The 15,253-nt window shown below is 56.9% G+C and overlaps 1 protein-coding gene across 2 annotated transcripts in view; it reads right to left on the bottom strand.

Moving 5' to 3' along the window:
- Positions 1 to 15,253, bottom strand: part of SEPTIN9 (septin 9) — a 166,775-nt gene that overhangs the window by 72,751 nt on the left and 78,771 nt on the right. For both annotated transcript variants that reach the window (XM_058561735.1, XM_058561736.1), the window contains one exon: positions 8,904 to 9,545. In XM_058561735.1, coding sequence (XP_058417718.1) covers positions 8,904 to 9,545 — 642 coding nt within the window. The remainder of the gene's footprint in view (positions 1 to 8,903; positions 9,546 to 15,253) is intronic.

Genomic DNA, 15,253 nt, shown 5'->3' with positions numbered 1-15,253 from the left:
CTTCTTACTGGGGGCTGCAGTCCAAAATGAGTCTGAAAGCCACTCTCTGGGCAACACCAAACCTGCGATTCTTGAAACCCCGTGGCCCTTCGCCAGCCTGGACCACTCTGCCCCCTTCAAGAGCCGGCTCCCCCGTCACCGCCTCCAAGAGGGCTCCACCCGTGGGGCTGGGGGGCTTTGACCTTGCCCCAGAACACTTGTCACGCTGCACCGCACACGAGTTCAGACAGAGCATCCCCAGGACCTCGGCCGCGTCCAGTCCATCTTTGCACATCCCCCCTGCGGATGGCCCGGATACAGGGCAGTGGCTGAGCTGCACAGATTGACGGTGCCAGTCATGGGGGCTGGCCCCTCCCCATCCCCTCTACACACTACCACCTCTGAATGATCTGAGAGATGTTAAACTTAAAGAATGATTTTCTAGAAAAAATATATAAATTATAAGAAGAAAAAACCAAAAACTCAAAAACAGACCCATGGAAAAAATTTTTTTCTAAGTTTTTATGGTACTAGGCTCCCACAAAAGTATCAGGCTCAGATGGTTTCACTAGTGAATTCTTTAAAAGTTTTAACACAGAGATGATTGTGTTGCTGTTTAAAATGTTCCAGAACACAGAAAAAAGAATGCATCCAGATTATTTCTGCCAAGCCAGCACGATACTGACACCCATACTGATAAAAATAGCACGCACACACGCCCCACACACTGTGGACCAAGCTCCCTGTGTACATCCGTGCAAAGCCCGTATATCCCTACCTCCTGTTTAAACCCAAATAAATCCCAACGGATTAATGATTTCAGTACACAAAAATGAAACCATAAAAGTACTAGAAGAAAACCTGGGTGAAGATTTGTCTGTGGTTTTGGAATGCAGAAGGCCTCTAAGGGGGACGCAAATCCCAAAAGAGAAAACAAAAAGAATAAACTTGACAACCTAAGGGTTAAACATCTCTGGTTTGGAAGAATATATTATAAATAAAATTAAAAGTCAACAACTGGGAGCAAGCACTTGTACCAGCTACAAAAAAGGTGGACACAGAACTCTCCAAAAAAAAACCAACAAGAAAAGGATTAACAGCCTGACTGGGAAAAACGTGAACCACGGACAGGAGTGAGCAGTTCACAGAGAACCCAGGGCCCTGGGCCTGTCAACATAGGAGAAGATAACCCCCTCACTTAATTATTTATTTATTTATTTTATTATTTATTTTTTTCCCCCAAAGCCCCAGTAGATAGTTGCATGTCATAGCTGCACATCCCTCTAGTTGCTGTATGTGGGACGCGGCCTCAGCATGGCCGGAGAAGCGGTGCGTCGGTGCGCGCCCGGGATGCCAGTAGCGGAGCGCTTGCACTTAACCGCTAAGCCACGGGGCCGGACCCCCTCACTTAATTAAAGACACGCAAAATAAAACACCAATCCGAGAGCTTTCCACCCTCTCAGCTGGGGGTAGGGGCATAGTACCTCTGCAGTTTGGACTAAAAATTACTGTAACGGCTTTAGAGGCCAATTTGGCAACACGTATCAAAATTTTACACGTACACATCCTTTGGTGGAGAAAGGCCACTTCCGAAGGTCTAGCCGACAGTCACACGTGCACAAATATAAAGGGAGGATGTTCACGGCAGCCTCGTTCATCACAGTGAAAAGCTGGACCGCAGAACCGCAGAGGACGCAGCTGCTAAGAGGAACATGCCGGGTCGCCAAGTGCCGAGCGCGAAGATGTCCACAGTGATAGGAAGTGGGAAAAATAAGAAGCTAGCTGCAGAAGTCTGATTTCATTTGTGTTCTCAAGAAGTCTCTAGGATATCTACCCACAGACTTCCTTACGCATGCCCTGAAAGACTGTCCACACAGGTAAAATCCCGAAGGACACACAGCGCGCCCAGCGTTAACACGGGCTGGCTGAGGAAAGGGTGGGGGTCGGGAGAGACAGGCTTCGTTTCCAAATTTCAAATTTCCAAATTTCCAAATAAATTTTTCTCTTCTAACACCGGCCACACACTGCTCTTTAGGACTAGAAGAGAAAAGGTAATGGCGGGGCGGGAGCCGGGGATACAGACCTGAGCACTTACACACAAGCTCGCAGAGGGAGAGGCAGGGAGGACGAGCAAGCCACACGTGGTCATTAGATCAGGGCAGCGGTGGGTTTCATTTATGTGCTTGTTTAACCAAACCCCCCGGGGCTGGGGCCCACACTCGAAGTCTTCACATATTTATCCTTTTCCTTCTAACGACTCTATGCTGGAGGAATCATGCCCATCGCAAGGATGAGAAAATGGACTCAGAGCATCAAGTAATCAGGCCTGTGCAGGGCAGATACAGGAGGCCAGGCAGTCTGGGGGCTAAGCCCACGCCCCTCGGTCATGTCCCCCACAGACAAGTGGGCAACCCTCCCAGGTGGCTGCCGGCTCTAACACTACATGCTTCAAAGTCGTAACCTCTGTGGGTCACTGTGGAGAGAGGGAGATGGACCAGTGACCTCCAAGGCTACTTCAGTTCCAAGTTCTGCACTGGGACCAGGGCTGGTCTCTGAACTGCACTGGACCAGACCAGGGGTTTCCAAGCAGGTTCCCTAGAGTCTTGAGGTTCCACAGAGGTGTGAGGCTGAGTGTGGGCACTCCATGCCCTCCCATGATCAGAGCATGTCCACTTTTAGCTCCCTCTTCTGCTCAGGTAACTGGAAGCTCAGTCATGGGCATGAACTGCCTTGCTCATCAGCTACAACCCGTAGCTCTGGGGCCCCTGGGATTTCCAGGGGGCATCTGTGACACCCACAGGAGGCCCCAGGTCAGGGAAAGCCAAATCAGAGAACACATGGGAGAGGAAATCACAACTGGCCCAGAGAAGACCTCCTCCACAGCCACAGGCCCACATTTGGGCGCATGAGGCCGGTGTGAACCACGTGGCATCCCCCAGGCCGACTGCCGGCACCCAGGGTCTAGGCAGGGCTGCCCACATTTCAAGGTGCTGGGTTGGGGTCTGAGCACATTCCTCCAGCACTGAATGTGCCCTCTGTCCACACCGCACAGAGCGTGGCTGTCTGGCCCAGGAGCATCCTCGGGACAGCAGCCCCATTGTGCAGACCCTGGCTCCCAGCAGCTGTCCTGGGCCTGGAAGGCTGTGGACGCAGACACAGCTCCCTTTCTGGCAGCTGCTCCAGCCTCCTGGACAAGCACACGGGAGGCCTCGCCCAGCACCATGTGTCCGGGGGCCGGGGCTCTGTCCCAGGGCTGGGCTGGGTGGTTAGGGCGCAGCCCTCGAAGCTGCAGGGGGGCAGAAGGAGACCCGCCTCCAGCGCCTGCCTCCTTGCCCAGCCCTCTCCGGCAGCTGTGCCCGGCTCTATTTAAGGCATTCCGCAGCTGCTGGGGCTGCATTCCCCGGATGGGCCCTCGTTCCTTTTCACCAATGGGCTGGGATTGGCAGACAGCTGGGGAGGCCAGGGAGGGGAGGCGGGTTCTTCTTCCCGGGCCCTGGAGACAAGCTGCGTCCTCGCTGCCCCCTACTCTGCCCCACCTTGAAGGACACACACCTGGGCCTGGCCACTCCTCCACCACGGTCCTCCTGTCCCCCCACACACGGGGACTTCTTGCTTCAGACCAAGGTGTGAATGGGCTTCAGGAACAGCTCAGAGAAGGAGTGTGCTGTCCTTAAATATGGGAAAGAGAAAGACACCCAATCTCCAAAGGTAAGAGGGTGCCCGGTGCCCTCTGGGGCCAGGGCAGGCACACAGGAAGAGCTCGGAGCAGAGGGGTCTTCCAGGTAAGACAGGTCGGTGGGAACACCCCTGCGGCCCTTGTCCCACCGGAAGTAGAAACATTTAGCCCCACACAGAAGAAAACTCTGCAGACTAAGGGCCCAAGGCCCGGCAAGACACCAAGTCACTGCTCCGCTTGCTTTGTCAGACACAGATGAGCCCCAACATCACCAGGCTCCTGCCACACGCAGGCATGGGGTGAAACAGTGGACAAGATGCAGACCTCGTCACTGGGCTGTTCCCAGCCCAGGGACAGGCCCAGAGGGGACCCCCGTTAGTGGGGTGTCCTGTAAAGACGAGGGGGTGTCTGGGGAGCCTTGCAGAGCCTGGCCCTTCCTCCCTTGTCACATGGAAGTCGCCCACTCCCTTGAGTCGCCACCTCAACGCTCCGGGCCTCGCACATTCCTCCCCACCTCACCCTCCACACTCAGCCCCGACCTCACTGTCCCCAAGGCCTTCTCTGCCCAGCTGCCTCCAGCCCCGTCTCCCTGCCGGAGGTCTCAAGGAACCCAGCGCTTGTAGCCCCCACTGACCCCACAGAACTGAGACCTTCTCCGTTCCATCCCGGCCCCTGAGGTGGGCTCACTGCAGCAGGCACCAGGCACACCTGGAAGGCACAGCTCACATACAGAGAAGCTAGATCCAGCTTCCTCAAGGCTCCACCCACCGCCAAGAACATTTCTAGATGTTTTCAGTCAAAGGGAAACCCCACTGAGACACTCACTGAGTCTGTCCCACCCCAATCTCACGCCCATGGTCACAAGCGACCCCTGGCACCTCCATAGAATAAGCACCCCACCGCCTCCGGCCAGCAGGCCCAGCCCCTCCCTCCTCTGACAGATCAAGAAACTGAGGCTGGGGGCCTGCAGAGTGATGGCTCAGAACCAGTCGGCTCGCGGGGTGGAATCGGGACACACTCAAGAACTCAGCAGGCGCCAGTCTGGGGGGCCCCGCCCTCCACCCTGCCTGGTCACCCCGGCCTCCCCCACGTCCTCTAGTGAGCATCCGGAGACAGCAAAGAACCAGACCCACGAGTGAGCGGCGAGTGCCCGCCTTATAAGGCAGCCTCGGGGAAACTTGGCTGGTGTCGGCCGTGGAGCCAGACGGGGGTGGCTCTGGGGGGAGGCAGAGCCAGTAGCCTGCCACGTGGACACAGTTCTGGGTCCTTTAGCCCAGAGCCACCCATGCAGGGGCAGGGGAAGAGCAGGGAGCTGGGAGAGGAGGCAAGGCCATTCCCACACAGAGCCCGAGAGGAGCAGGGATGACCCCGAAGGATGACAGGAGGGTGCCAGGTTCAGGGACAGGGGCAGCGGCCATGGAAACCAAGAACCCAACACACCAGGGTGGAGTGGGTCAGACTTGTGGGTTCTTGGTTGACCAGGAAAGTATCTGCTTGGTCCCTGGGGGTCCCATGGGGTCCTTCATCTGCCCGTAAGAGCCACAAAAAAGCCACCCCATGTCACTCCTCCAACATCATTTTATTCAGCACCTACTACGTCCAAGTCACTTGGTATCTCAGAGATTCTTTAAGCAAAGACAACAGCCCCACCCTCAAGTAACCTAGAATCCAGTGCGGGGCATGGAAGGAATTCTGAAGAATATATAGCAAACGTTAAGAGTGGATATATCTGGCTTAAAGGTGAATTTTAGTTGCTATCTAATTTCTATATTTTCTTGTGAGGAAGATCAGCCCTGAGCTAACATCTGCCAATCCTCCTCTTTCTGCTGAGGAAGACTGGCCCTGGCCTAATATCCACGCCCATCTTCCTCCACTTTATACAGGACACCCCACAGAATGGCCTGACAAGCGGGACACCCCTCCATCAGGGAGGCCCCATCCTCCAACCGGACTTGCCCAGGACCTCAAGGCTGAGCAGATCACGGCCACATTCCCCAGCCCACAGTGGGCCTCACTTCCTCCTGCCAGTTCACTTCTCACCCCCGTACTTCCAGGCCTGAGGGCCGGGCTCACTCACAATGACTTCTGTAGTGCTGTTTTCAGAGGAAAGAATCCTCCCAAACTGAGTCATCCAAGCCCCACCCCCCCACCGCCTCCTCCAACCGCCCTTCCCCCACCGGAGTATCCTTCCTCTCTGGAGCGTCTGTGCAGCCCCCACCTGGTCCAGCTGCCCCTAAAGGCTCTCAGCCGGTGAGGGCTGGTCTCAGAGAGGCCCCTCCTCACCAGCCGCTAAGACGTGGAGGGATGGCGTGAGCACACGCGAGAGCTCACACACGTATACACACATGACAGGCACATATCCTGACCCCCAGCTCTGCTCCAGGGGCAGGAGAACAGCCTCGCTGGCCTAGGGACCTCTCTGCAGAGCTGGACTCCCATCTGCACACAGAGAGGGGCAGCGGGGTCGGGGAGGCTGACGGTGTTCCTCTCGCGTCTAGCTCAGACGTTCACATTCTTTTCCACGGGAAATCGTGCAGCTCCCTGAGTTCCAGGCTCCCTGACACCTCTGGACTGCCGCCTCGGCTGGGAACGCTTTTCTCTCACTTTCTTGGCTTGGTTAAATCCCACCCTCTCCAAACGTGCCGAAGCGGCCTCGGCTCCAGAAGCCCCCCCAGCACATCCACAGTTCAGCGGCTGCTCACCCACCGTCCGTCCTGCCCCTGAGGCAGAGCACAGCTGACCATCCCAGCAACCCTGGTGTGAGCAGCTCTGCGGCTGGAGGAAGCCGTTCTAGGACATGCCTGAGGCTGTGCCCCGCCCGCCCCCACGACCCAGGGCACTGCCACCCTGAGCGGACAGCCCCTGTCTGTCCCCTAGAGCCAAGACCACCTCCTCGCCCATCTAGCACCAGCTGTCATCAAGATCTGGATGGGCCCGGTGACAAGTGTCTCCCCAGCCACATCCTGTTTGACTCAGCTGAGTGTGAACACCTCACCCCCGGGAGGGGGGTGTATCCGGTGGCAAAGGCCCCAGACCCACAGAAGATGGTGAGGAAACAGCCTCGTGTCCACTCCCTCAACACTGCCCATGCCATCAACCCGACACACCAACACCACTGTGTCTGGGCAGGTGCGGGGCTCTGCAGGGTCAAGTTTAGGGAAATGCTAGAGAGAACACAGACTCACACACAGCCAGGGCTGGAAGGGAGCTCCGAAGGTCCTCCAGTCCCTGGCTACTGAGAGTGTGGCCCGGCACTGTAGGAAATTTAGAGTCCCAGCCACTCGCCCCCGACCCTGACCTGCTGTCAAACGTGTGCTCGACAGAACGCAGCTGCTCGCATCAGTATGAGGAGCGCTGGTCTCATCCAACACCCCACCCCATCGCAGGCCGAAAGCCCTCCCCAGCCTCAAGTGCAGTGACCACTGGAAAATTCTCCCTCAAAAAGGAAAATCAAAAAGAATACAGGGGCTGGCCGAGTGGCATAGCAGTTAAGTTCATGCACTCCGCTTCAGCAGCCTGGGGTTTGCGGGTTCGGATCCTGGGCACAGACCGACGCACCACTTATCAAGCCATACTGTTGCGGCGTCCCATATACAAAATAGAGGAAGATGGACACAGATGTTAGCCCAGGGCCAATCTTCTTAGCAAAAAGGGGAGGATTGGCAACAGATGTTAGCTCGGGGCCAATCTTCCTCACAAAAAAAAAAAAAATTGAAAGCAGGGACTCCAAGAGATATTTGCACACCCCTGTTCATAGCAGCATTATTCACAATAGCCAAGGAATAGAAGCAACCCGAGTGTCCATCCACAGATGACTGGGTAAGTAAAGTGTGCTCTATATACACAATGGAATATTATTCAGCCTTGAAAAGGAAGGAAATTCTGACATATGTTACAAAATGGATGTACTTTGAGGACATTATGCTGAGTGAAATAGGCCAGTCACAAAAGGACAAATACTGTGTGATTCCTCTTATACGAGGTCCCTAGAGGAGTCAAGTTCACAGAGACAGAAAGGAGAATGGACGTTCCCAGGGGCTGGGGGAGGGGGTTGGGGAGTTGTTTAATGGCAACAGAGTTTCTCTTTGGGAAGATGAGAAAGTTCTGGAGATGGATGGTCGTGATGGTTACACAACAACATGAATGTACTTAATGCCACTGAACTGTACTCTTAAAAATGGTTAAAACGATCAATTTTATGTTATATGTATTTTACCACAATTAAAAATAATAATAATTTTTAAAATGTAAATCAAAACCCCAGAACATTCTGCCTGTCCAACCCCAACAACACTTACTGAACATCTACTGAGTTCCGAGTCCTGTGATCAGAACTGGACCTGGCTTCACAGGGCTTACAACCCAGCTGGCACCTTTACACAGCCTCACGGGGCCAAGATCCTCGCTGGGATGGCAGCAACTGTGTCCCATGGCCCGGGGTTCCCAAGCAGGCATGTGTCCCACGGGTATGGGCACCGCCCCCCGCAAGCTCCCTACGTGGGCACGTGTCCAGGTTTGGGCCACTTCCCTCCCCTCACCAGAAGACTCCCAGCAGAGCTGCAGGCCGGTAGCTCAGGGCCCCCTGGCCCAGGACCCCTTCCCAGCCGTGCAGAGACCGGCATTCTTGTCTTACCTCTGCCTCTGGCCACGGCCCTCCCTCCCCGGGGAGGAGGAGGAGGAAGACCCCCAGTGCAAAACCTCAGGAGGGCAGGACACCTCCTCCCACTCCTGAGGCCCCGGCCTCTGCCGGGCACTTGCAGGGCAGCCTGCAACTCTTCTTGAGCAGGAGCCTGTCTCCTCCCAATCCCATGACCACAGGAACCAGAGAGCCTGTCCTTGGGTCTCACACCCATCCCACCCCCAGGCACCCACAAGAGCCTGCTCCTATGCCTGCACCCCTCCTCATGTTCCAGGCCTTCAGTCCCCTGCCATCCTGGGCTCACACAGCAGAGGTTCTACACCAGCCCATGCTGACCAATGAAGGGGGCCCCTGCAACCCAGAGGTTCTTTCCACAGTCTAACTCAAGTCCAACTTGCTGCATCTTGGTCCATCGCCAGTGGATAGAAAGGGCTGCCAGACCCCTCCCCTGAGCCTTCAGACACCTTCCCTTGTGTATTCTCAGGTCTCCACAGAAGCATATCCCCCCACCCACCCCGTATTCAGCTTCTTCCTCCAAGACGCCATGGCAAAGCCAGCTCCCCGGCCCCAGTCACTGCAGTACGGAAGACTGGGCACTTGGCTACTCACCCTCCTGGCTCTTGGGTGGGGCTTCGGCCGTGGCGGGCTGGGGCCTGGGCTCCAGCCTGCTCTGCAGCTGAGACACGGGGGCGGGTTCTGAATTCTCCAGGGTCTGGGGTGGGATGGGGGAGGCAGGCATCTCAGCCGGCTTGGACACTTGGATCTCAACCCTCTTGGGGGCCACGTCAGCGGTGGGGGCGGCGGGCACCTCGGGGATCTTGGAGGTGGGGGTCTCCATCCTCCGGTGGGCTGACTCCTGGGCCTTCACTAAGGTGATCTCCGTCCTCCGAGGGGCGGGCTCTGGCGTCTTGTGGCCCAGCGTCTCGGCCCGCTTGAGCCCGAACCGGGACGGCCCAGCAGCGCCGGCGTTCTCCACCTGCTTGGACGAGATGTCGATGGAGATTTCGGTGCGCCGGGACACGGGCTCAGCCTTGGGCCCCGAGAGCTCGACCCTCCGCAGGGCAGCCTTTGGGGATCGCTGGCTTAGGGAGTCTACATGGCGGGCCGCGGGCTCTGCGTTCTTCACACCCAGGTCCTGGAATTTCTGGGTGGAGCTGGCCACCGTGGTCCGGAGCAGGGGAGTCTGGACCCTCCGGGGTGGGGTGGAGTTGGGCGTCTCGACCTCCTCAACCTCAAAAGATCTTTTCAAGGCTGAAAGATAAAGAAAGGAGGATGTGATGAGTGGACGGCTCGGGAAGACCCGGGAACATCAGAAGGCAGCTGGCAGGGATGCTGCAGCAAGGGCCCCGGGAGACTCTTGTACCCCTTCACCTCTCAGAAAGAAAAGGGGACAGCCCCACTCTACTAGGGGACTCAGAGGCACCAGCAATCACGCGTTCCAGGAGAGAGAGAGAAAAGGCTGGAGCCTGGAGGACACTGGCCTCTCTGACCTGCCATGGCCACAGCATGGACACACAGCTCTAGCTTCTATAAGATGTTCTGGTCAGAGGAGCCCTGGATTCTTTCCTTTATCCCTCCTCACCTCCACCCAACACAGACACCATCAGCAAACACACCACCACCACCACCATCAGCAACAGTGGCGGGGCACATCCCCAATAATAATAGCCACAACCATAACCAATCAGAATCACGATGGGAATGACCTCATCTCATCAACAACAGCATGAACAGCCAACACTGGAACCTTCAATGCAGGCGAGGCGCTGGGCTTACGGTGCAGGATCACATTTACTCCCCACAAAACCCTATGATATAACTACAGTAATGCTATTATCCCCGGTACAGATGGGGAAACTGAGGCCTGGGTGCTTCAGCAATGTGCCCAGTGGGGCAGAGAGTGAGTGGCAGAGCCAGACACACCTCTGTCCAACTGCAAGGCCCAAGGCTCTAACCACTTGGTTGTCCAGTTTCCAGTGGAATAACACAGAGCCCTGGTGTAGTCCACACCACCCGACTTTCTTAGTCCTCACCTCGTCTGCACCTTCCTCCATCCTACACTACTCGCCCCAGCCAGACCTGGGCCCATGCTGGACGCTGACCATCTGACTCCCAGCCCACAGCCCAGCGTTTCTGCCGGCCATCGCCATCTCCACCTCCACCAAGATCTGCTCCCTCTGAGGCGGTGGGGACGGTGCCTGGGAAGCTGCCATCAGCACAGTCCCTGCAGCCACGCTCCAAATGAGAACCAGCTGCTCCGCGTTATAAAGACCAGAGCAGGAAGGGGCCCACGTGGCAGGAACATTCACCAGCTCTTTCCTGGCCAGGCCCACGGCTCCACCTTCAGCGACCCAGTGTCTCCCCCACCCCTCCCCTGCCCCCGGAGCCCAGGATTTCACAGGACCCCACCATTTCCTGCCCCCATCTCCCGCAGCTGGTCCCCGGCCCCCCAGCAACAGCTCTCCAGGGCCATTTCAGCAGCCCCTCCCTCCAGTCTTCTTTCCTACAAATTCCAATACAGCTCTCATGTCTTCCCAAAGGACAGTACCTCCTTCAGAAGACAGGGCGTGGTGTGCAGCTGAGTTGGGGGGTAGGGGTGGCGGAGAGTTATGTGTTCTTAAGCACTGGGGTGGGGGAGGCCCTAGTCCCTGATACCTGGCCTCCTGAACCACCAATTCCCCAAACGTGGCACTCCTGTGGCACCCTCTCTAAGCCCTGGGCACACATCTCTCTCGGTGGACAGAAGGCACAAAATCCTGGAATGCAGGGACTGGAAATGTCCCTGGAGGGAAGGAGCCGGCACGTCATCGTGTGCCCTGTCTCGGGGACACAGCGGCTGCTCAGCTCCCTTGCTGCCGTGCAGGCATGCGGGCCTCGCCTGTGACCCCTGGTTGATAACGTACGTGGCCAAGGGCGGCCGAGTCCTGAGCTAGGGCTGGGGCGCAGGATGTGCCTGCACTGGGGGCCCCACTCGGTGCAGCCCCGCCTCTCCACTGGGGGCTATTCCCGAAGAGCACCGCCGAGTGCAAACCGCCCCGTCCAGAGGAGCCTGAAGTGCCCCGAGGAGAGGTCAGTGCCTGTTCAACTGGCCAGCAAGTCCAGAGCTGAAGGCCCGGAACCATGTCCTCCCGTGTTCCAGGGCCCCCGAGGCATCCGCTCCACCCCTGCCTCGAAAGCGCTGTCCCAACTGTCCCCAGACGGCGGCTCCTGTCCGTCCGTCCGTGAGCTCCCGAGAAGAGGGCAGAGGAGGGTCCGTGCCCCGGCCACCTCAGCACAGGCACCTCCACGTGTCCTTGGTGGCAGCTCCTTGGGGCTGAGATGGAGAACAGAAACGAGGCGGGTGAGGGCCTTTTCCCAGGTTTGCCCCCAAGAAAATAAGACGACCCCTCGTGGAAGTCCTGGCGAGGTCTGAGCCTCCATTTGGAGAGGCCACTCCTTGGGGAGCCCATTTGGAGGCAGCACAACTGCCGACTCACGATTTAAGAGCCGCCCTGCGGATGTCGACTCTGGCGTCAACAGCCCGGAGGCGGCGATGACTTCGAGATCCGCTGAACTGAGCCTGCCCGCTCCCTGGAACACTCCCCCTTCCTCCAGGCGTCTGCGTGGCTCACTCCTGTCACCCTGGCCATCAAACACGCACACCCGGCCCACCTGCCACCCTCTCTCCTTTCGCTGCTTTGAGTGTCTTCATGGCACATGTCACTCCCTGGCCCCACACACCTGTGTGCTTGTCGTCCAGCTATCTCATCTGTCCAGGTGTTTACTGGCCGGCGTTGTCCCATCCCTGTCAGTCCTACGCTCCAAGAGAAGAGGGGCTGTTCCCACAATCAGGGACAGTGACAGCTTAGCAAACATACAGGGTTGTTAGGGTTGTTCTGACGGTTTATGCCATGACCCCAAACAAGCACTCCTCCTCCTCCTCCTCCTCCTCCTCCTCCTCCTCCTCCTCCTCCTCCGATTTCAAGTCCCCGCAAAGCCAGGGTGGCTCCTGCCTCCTCCCAAAGCCGGCCCTGCCCCCACGCACCTCACACCACTCCCTCCCACGTCACCCAGGCCACATCACGACTGTTGGGATTGGCTTCGGGGGCAGTGTTTGAGGTCCCTGGGAACGGAGCTGACATCCTCTCCTCCATTACACCACGAGCCAGCTCCCCAGCCCTTCACGGGCCTCAGGTGCTGCTTCTACACAACTTCAAGGCTGGACCAGATCACAGGTTTGTAACTGTGGGCATGGAGCCCTGGGTAGCCCCCAGAGGATGGGCCTCAGGAGCAGGGAGGCACCGGATCTTCCCCCTCATTTCAGCCTGAGAAGCCCCACTTTCCTCTAAGGTTCCGTAGTGGCTTGAATAGTGTCCCCTAAAAACATATGTCCCAGTCCTAATCCCCAGAGCCTGTGATGTGACCTTATTTGGAAAAAGGGTCTTTGTAGATGTAATGAAGGTAAGTATTTGAGGTAAGATCACCTCATATTTAGGATGGGCTCTAAATCCTATAAGTGTCCTTGTGAGAGAAAGAAGAGGGGGATCTGACACCCAGAGGAGACGCCACGTGACCATGGAGGCAGAGATCGAGTGAGGCTGCCCCAAGCCAAGGACACCGGAGCCACGAGAGGCTGGAAGAGGCAGGAAGGAGTCTTCCCTCGAGCTTTTGGAGAGAGCACGACCTGCCAAGACCTTGACTTTGGACTTCTGGCCTCCAAACTGTGAGAAAATCCATTTCCGTGGTTTAAGCCACGCAGTTTGCGGTCACTGTTACAGCAGCCACAGGAAGTTAACGCGGGGACCATCAGAAGGATGAAAGCTCTGGGCTACAGGACCATCAGGGGCCCCTCCCACCGGCGCTGTCACCCCGCCCTGCACCCCAGGCCCCACCCACACTCAACAAACGTCCAGCGGATGGCCCAGTGGACGCATGAGGCTTGAGCGACTCCAGAACTGTCCAGGGGACCCGGAGGAAGAAAAGCTGCCTCCTTTTCGCTTCCCAGCACACGAAACCCCAGGTGGTGGGAGAAGTCGTCAGGAACAACACTGCTCTAGATTTGCCCCAGACTATCTGGTGACGAAAACATCATTTTTTAAGGAGGCTTTGCAAGGGCTGCCTCGTGCACAGCTGCCTCCCCATGGAGGACGTCGTGACACGAGGAGACCCCAGCTGGGAAAAATCAGGAGACAGCTTGTCATGAAGCTAGCTGGACAGGGTCCTCCAGCATCTCCTCCCCCATCAGAGTTCTAAAAACAGGCGGCAGGTCCTGCACACACACACACGCACAGCCATGCTCCCTGGAAACACCCCCGGCACCTCCACGGGGAGTGGGTACAACCTACCACAGGGACAGTGTTTCTCACTTTACTCTCCTCTCCCTCCCTGTGGAGGTAGAGGCAGCCAAGGGGAGTCTATGTGTGGCCACGGAAGCCAGCAAGAGTGCTCAAGAGCGTGTCACTTTGGAGATTTGAAACTCCTACATGACCGCAATCAGATCTGATAACCCATTGTCCGAGGGACTGATGCAGCAGAAAAGTGGCCTTTCACTGGACCAACGCAGTGGGGGTCGGCACTGGCTGCTTCCTCTTTTGTCTGCAGGATGTTAACGCAGTCAGTGGGCATGCAAGAGACCCCCAGCTGCACATGACATACTGGACTGCCACAGAGCATCAGACAAATACAGGGCCAGGTCGCAGTGGGAGGGTCCCCTACACAGCCACTGGGAAGGAAAAATACTGCCATCCTCCAGAGGGCAGGAGGTGCCCACCTCTGCTAACTCCGTTTCCAAAACAAGAATGCCCCCTTTTCCCTCCTCTGAATTCAAGTTCCCCCAAAGCCAGGCTTGAAACTCGCCTGCTCCCAAAAGCCCTCCTGGGCCCCTCCCTGCTCCACCCTCCCCAACACGTGCGAGAGCCTAAAGACAGAGCCTGAAGACGTGCGCGTGCGCTTGGCCCCCCGCTGGGAATTTATCCCTAGGAAATAATCAGAAGTACAGAAAGATTTACTGTATGAGGATGTTTGCATCAGCATTAAAACAGCAAATGCTGGAAACCATTCGAGTTTACGTAGGTTTTCTAAACCCATATGCCGAAGTCCTGTGCAGTCATCAAAATCATGGTTTTGAAGATGAGAAATGCTGAGAATATTAAGTAGAAATAGCAGGATACACAATGTTTGCAAAGACCCTGATTTCATCCCATGCACACATGTGCAGAGCGCACGCGTAGCTCGCAGAAAGCGCCATCTCTGGATAGAATTAAGGTGTTTTCCTCCATCACTCTCTCCGGCCTTCTTGCAACAGGCCGACACTGAATGGGGGTCACTCCATATTTTCAGGGGATAAAACTATCAACACTGTCTTTAAAAGAAAAACTTGCTGGGGACAGGAGGAGGGTGCGGATGACCATGCACACTAGCCTGGCCTCACTCTGCTTGGTCCCCAGAGCCCAGCCCTCCCCAGCCCATCAGACACCTACAGTCCCAGCGGCACAGGGGCTGGAGCCACCTCGCCAGAGGCAAACCTTCCTGGCAGCCCGTGCAGAGGGGGTTGAAACAGGAGCAGCCGGGATCTGGGCCTATTTAAGGAGGAATGTGCCGCACACAAGGGGCCATTGTGAAGGCCCCTGCTCTGACCACAGGCTGCCAGCAAACCTCTCCTGCCTCCCGAAACACTTCCTGGTGCACCACAGAGGGCCTCAGTCTGAGGAGGGGACACCCGGCAGGCCACGAAGCCCTGCTCCAGCCTGAAACAGACGTCAGGCAAAGAAATGCTAGACACCAAAGTCAAAATGAACCCAAGTGCAGCTCCCACAGGAGGGAGCAAGGTGGCTGCAGCCTAGTGTGGGGTCCAGTCCTGGGCTGAGGCTCCAGGGGCGCCTGCCCTGCTCAGAGTCTCTTCCAAGGAGCAGCAAAGCAGGTTCTGTCCCTGAACAGGGTGGTCACCCAGGAGCCAGGGTCAGGGGCCCAGGGAACCCAGA

This window comes from Diceros bicornis, chromosome 18 (assembly GCF_020826845.1).
Source record: "Diceros bicornis minor isolate mBicDic1 chromosome 18, mDicBic1.mat.cur, whole genome shotgun sequence".
Taxonomy (NCBI): Eukaryota; Metazoa; Chordata; class Mammalia; order Perissodactyla; family Rhinocerotidae; genus Diceros; species Diceros bicornis.
The sequence above is the reverse complement of the archived record's forward strand: the minus strand, read 5'-3'. Positions and strand labels throughout refer to the sequence as shown.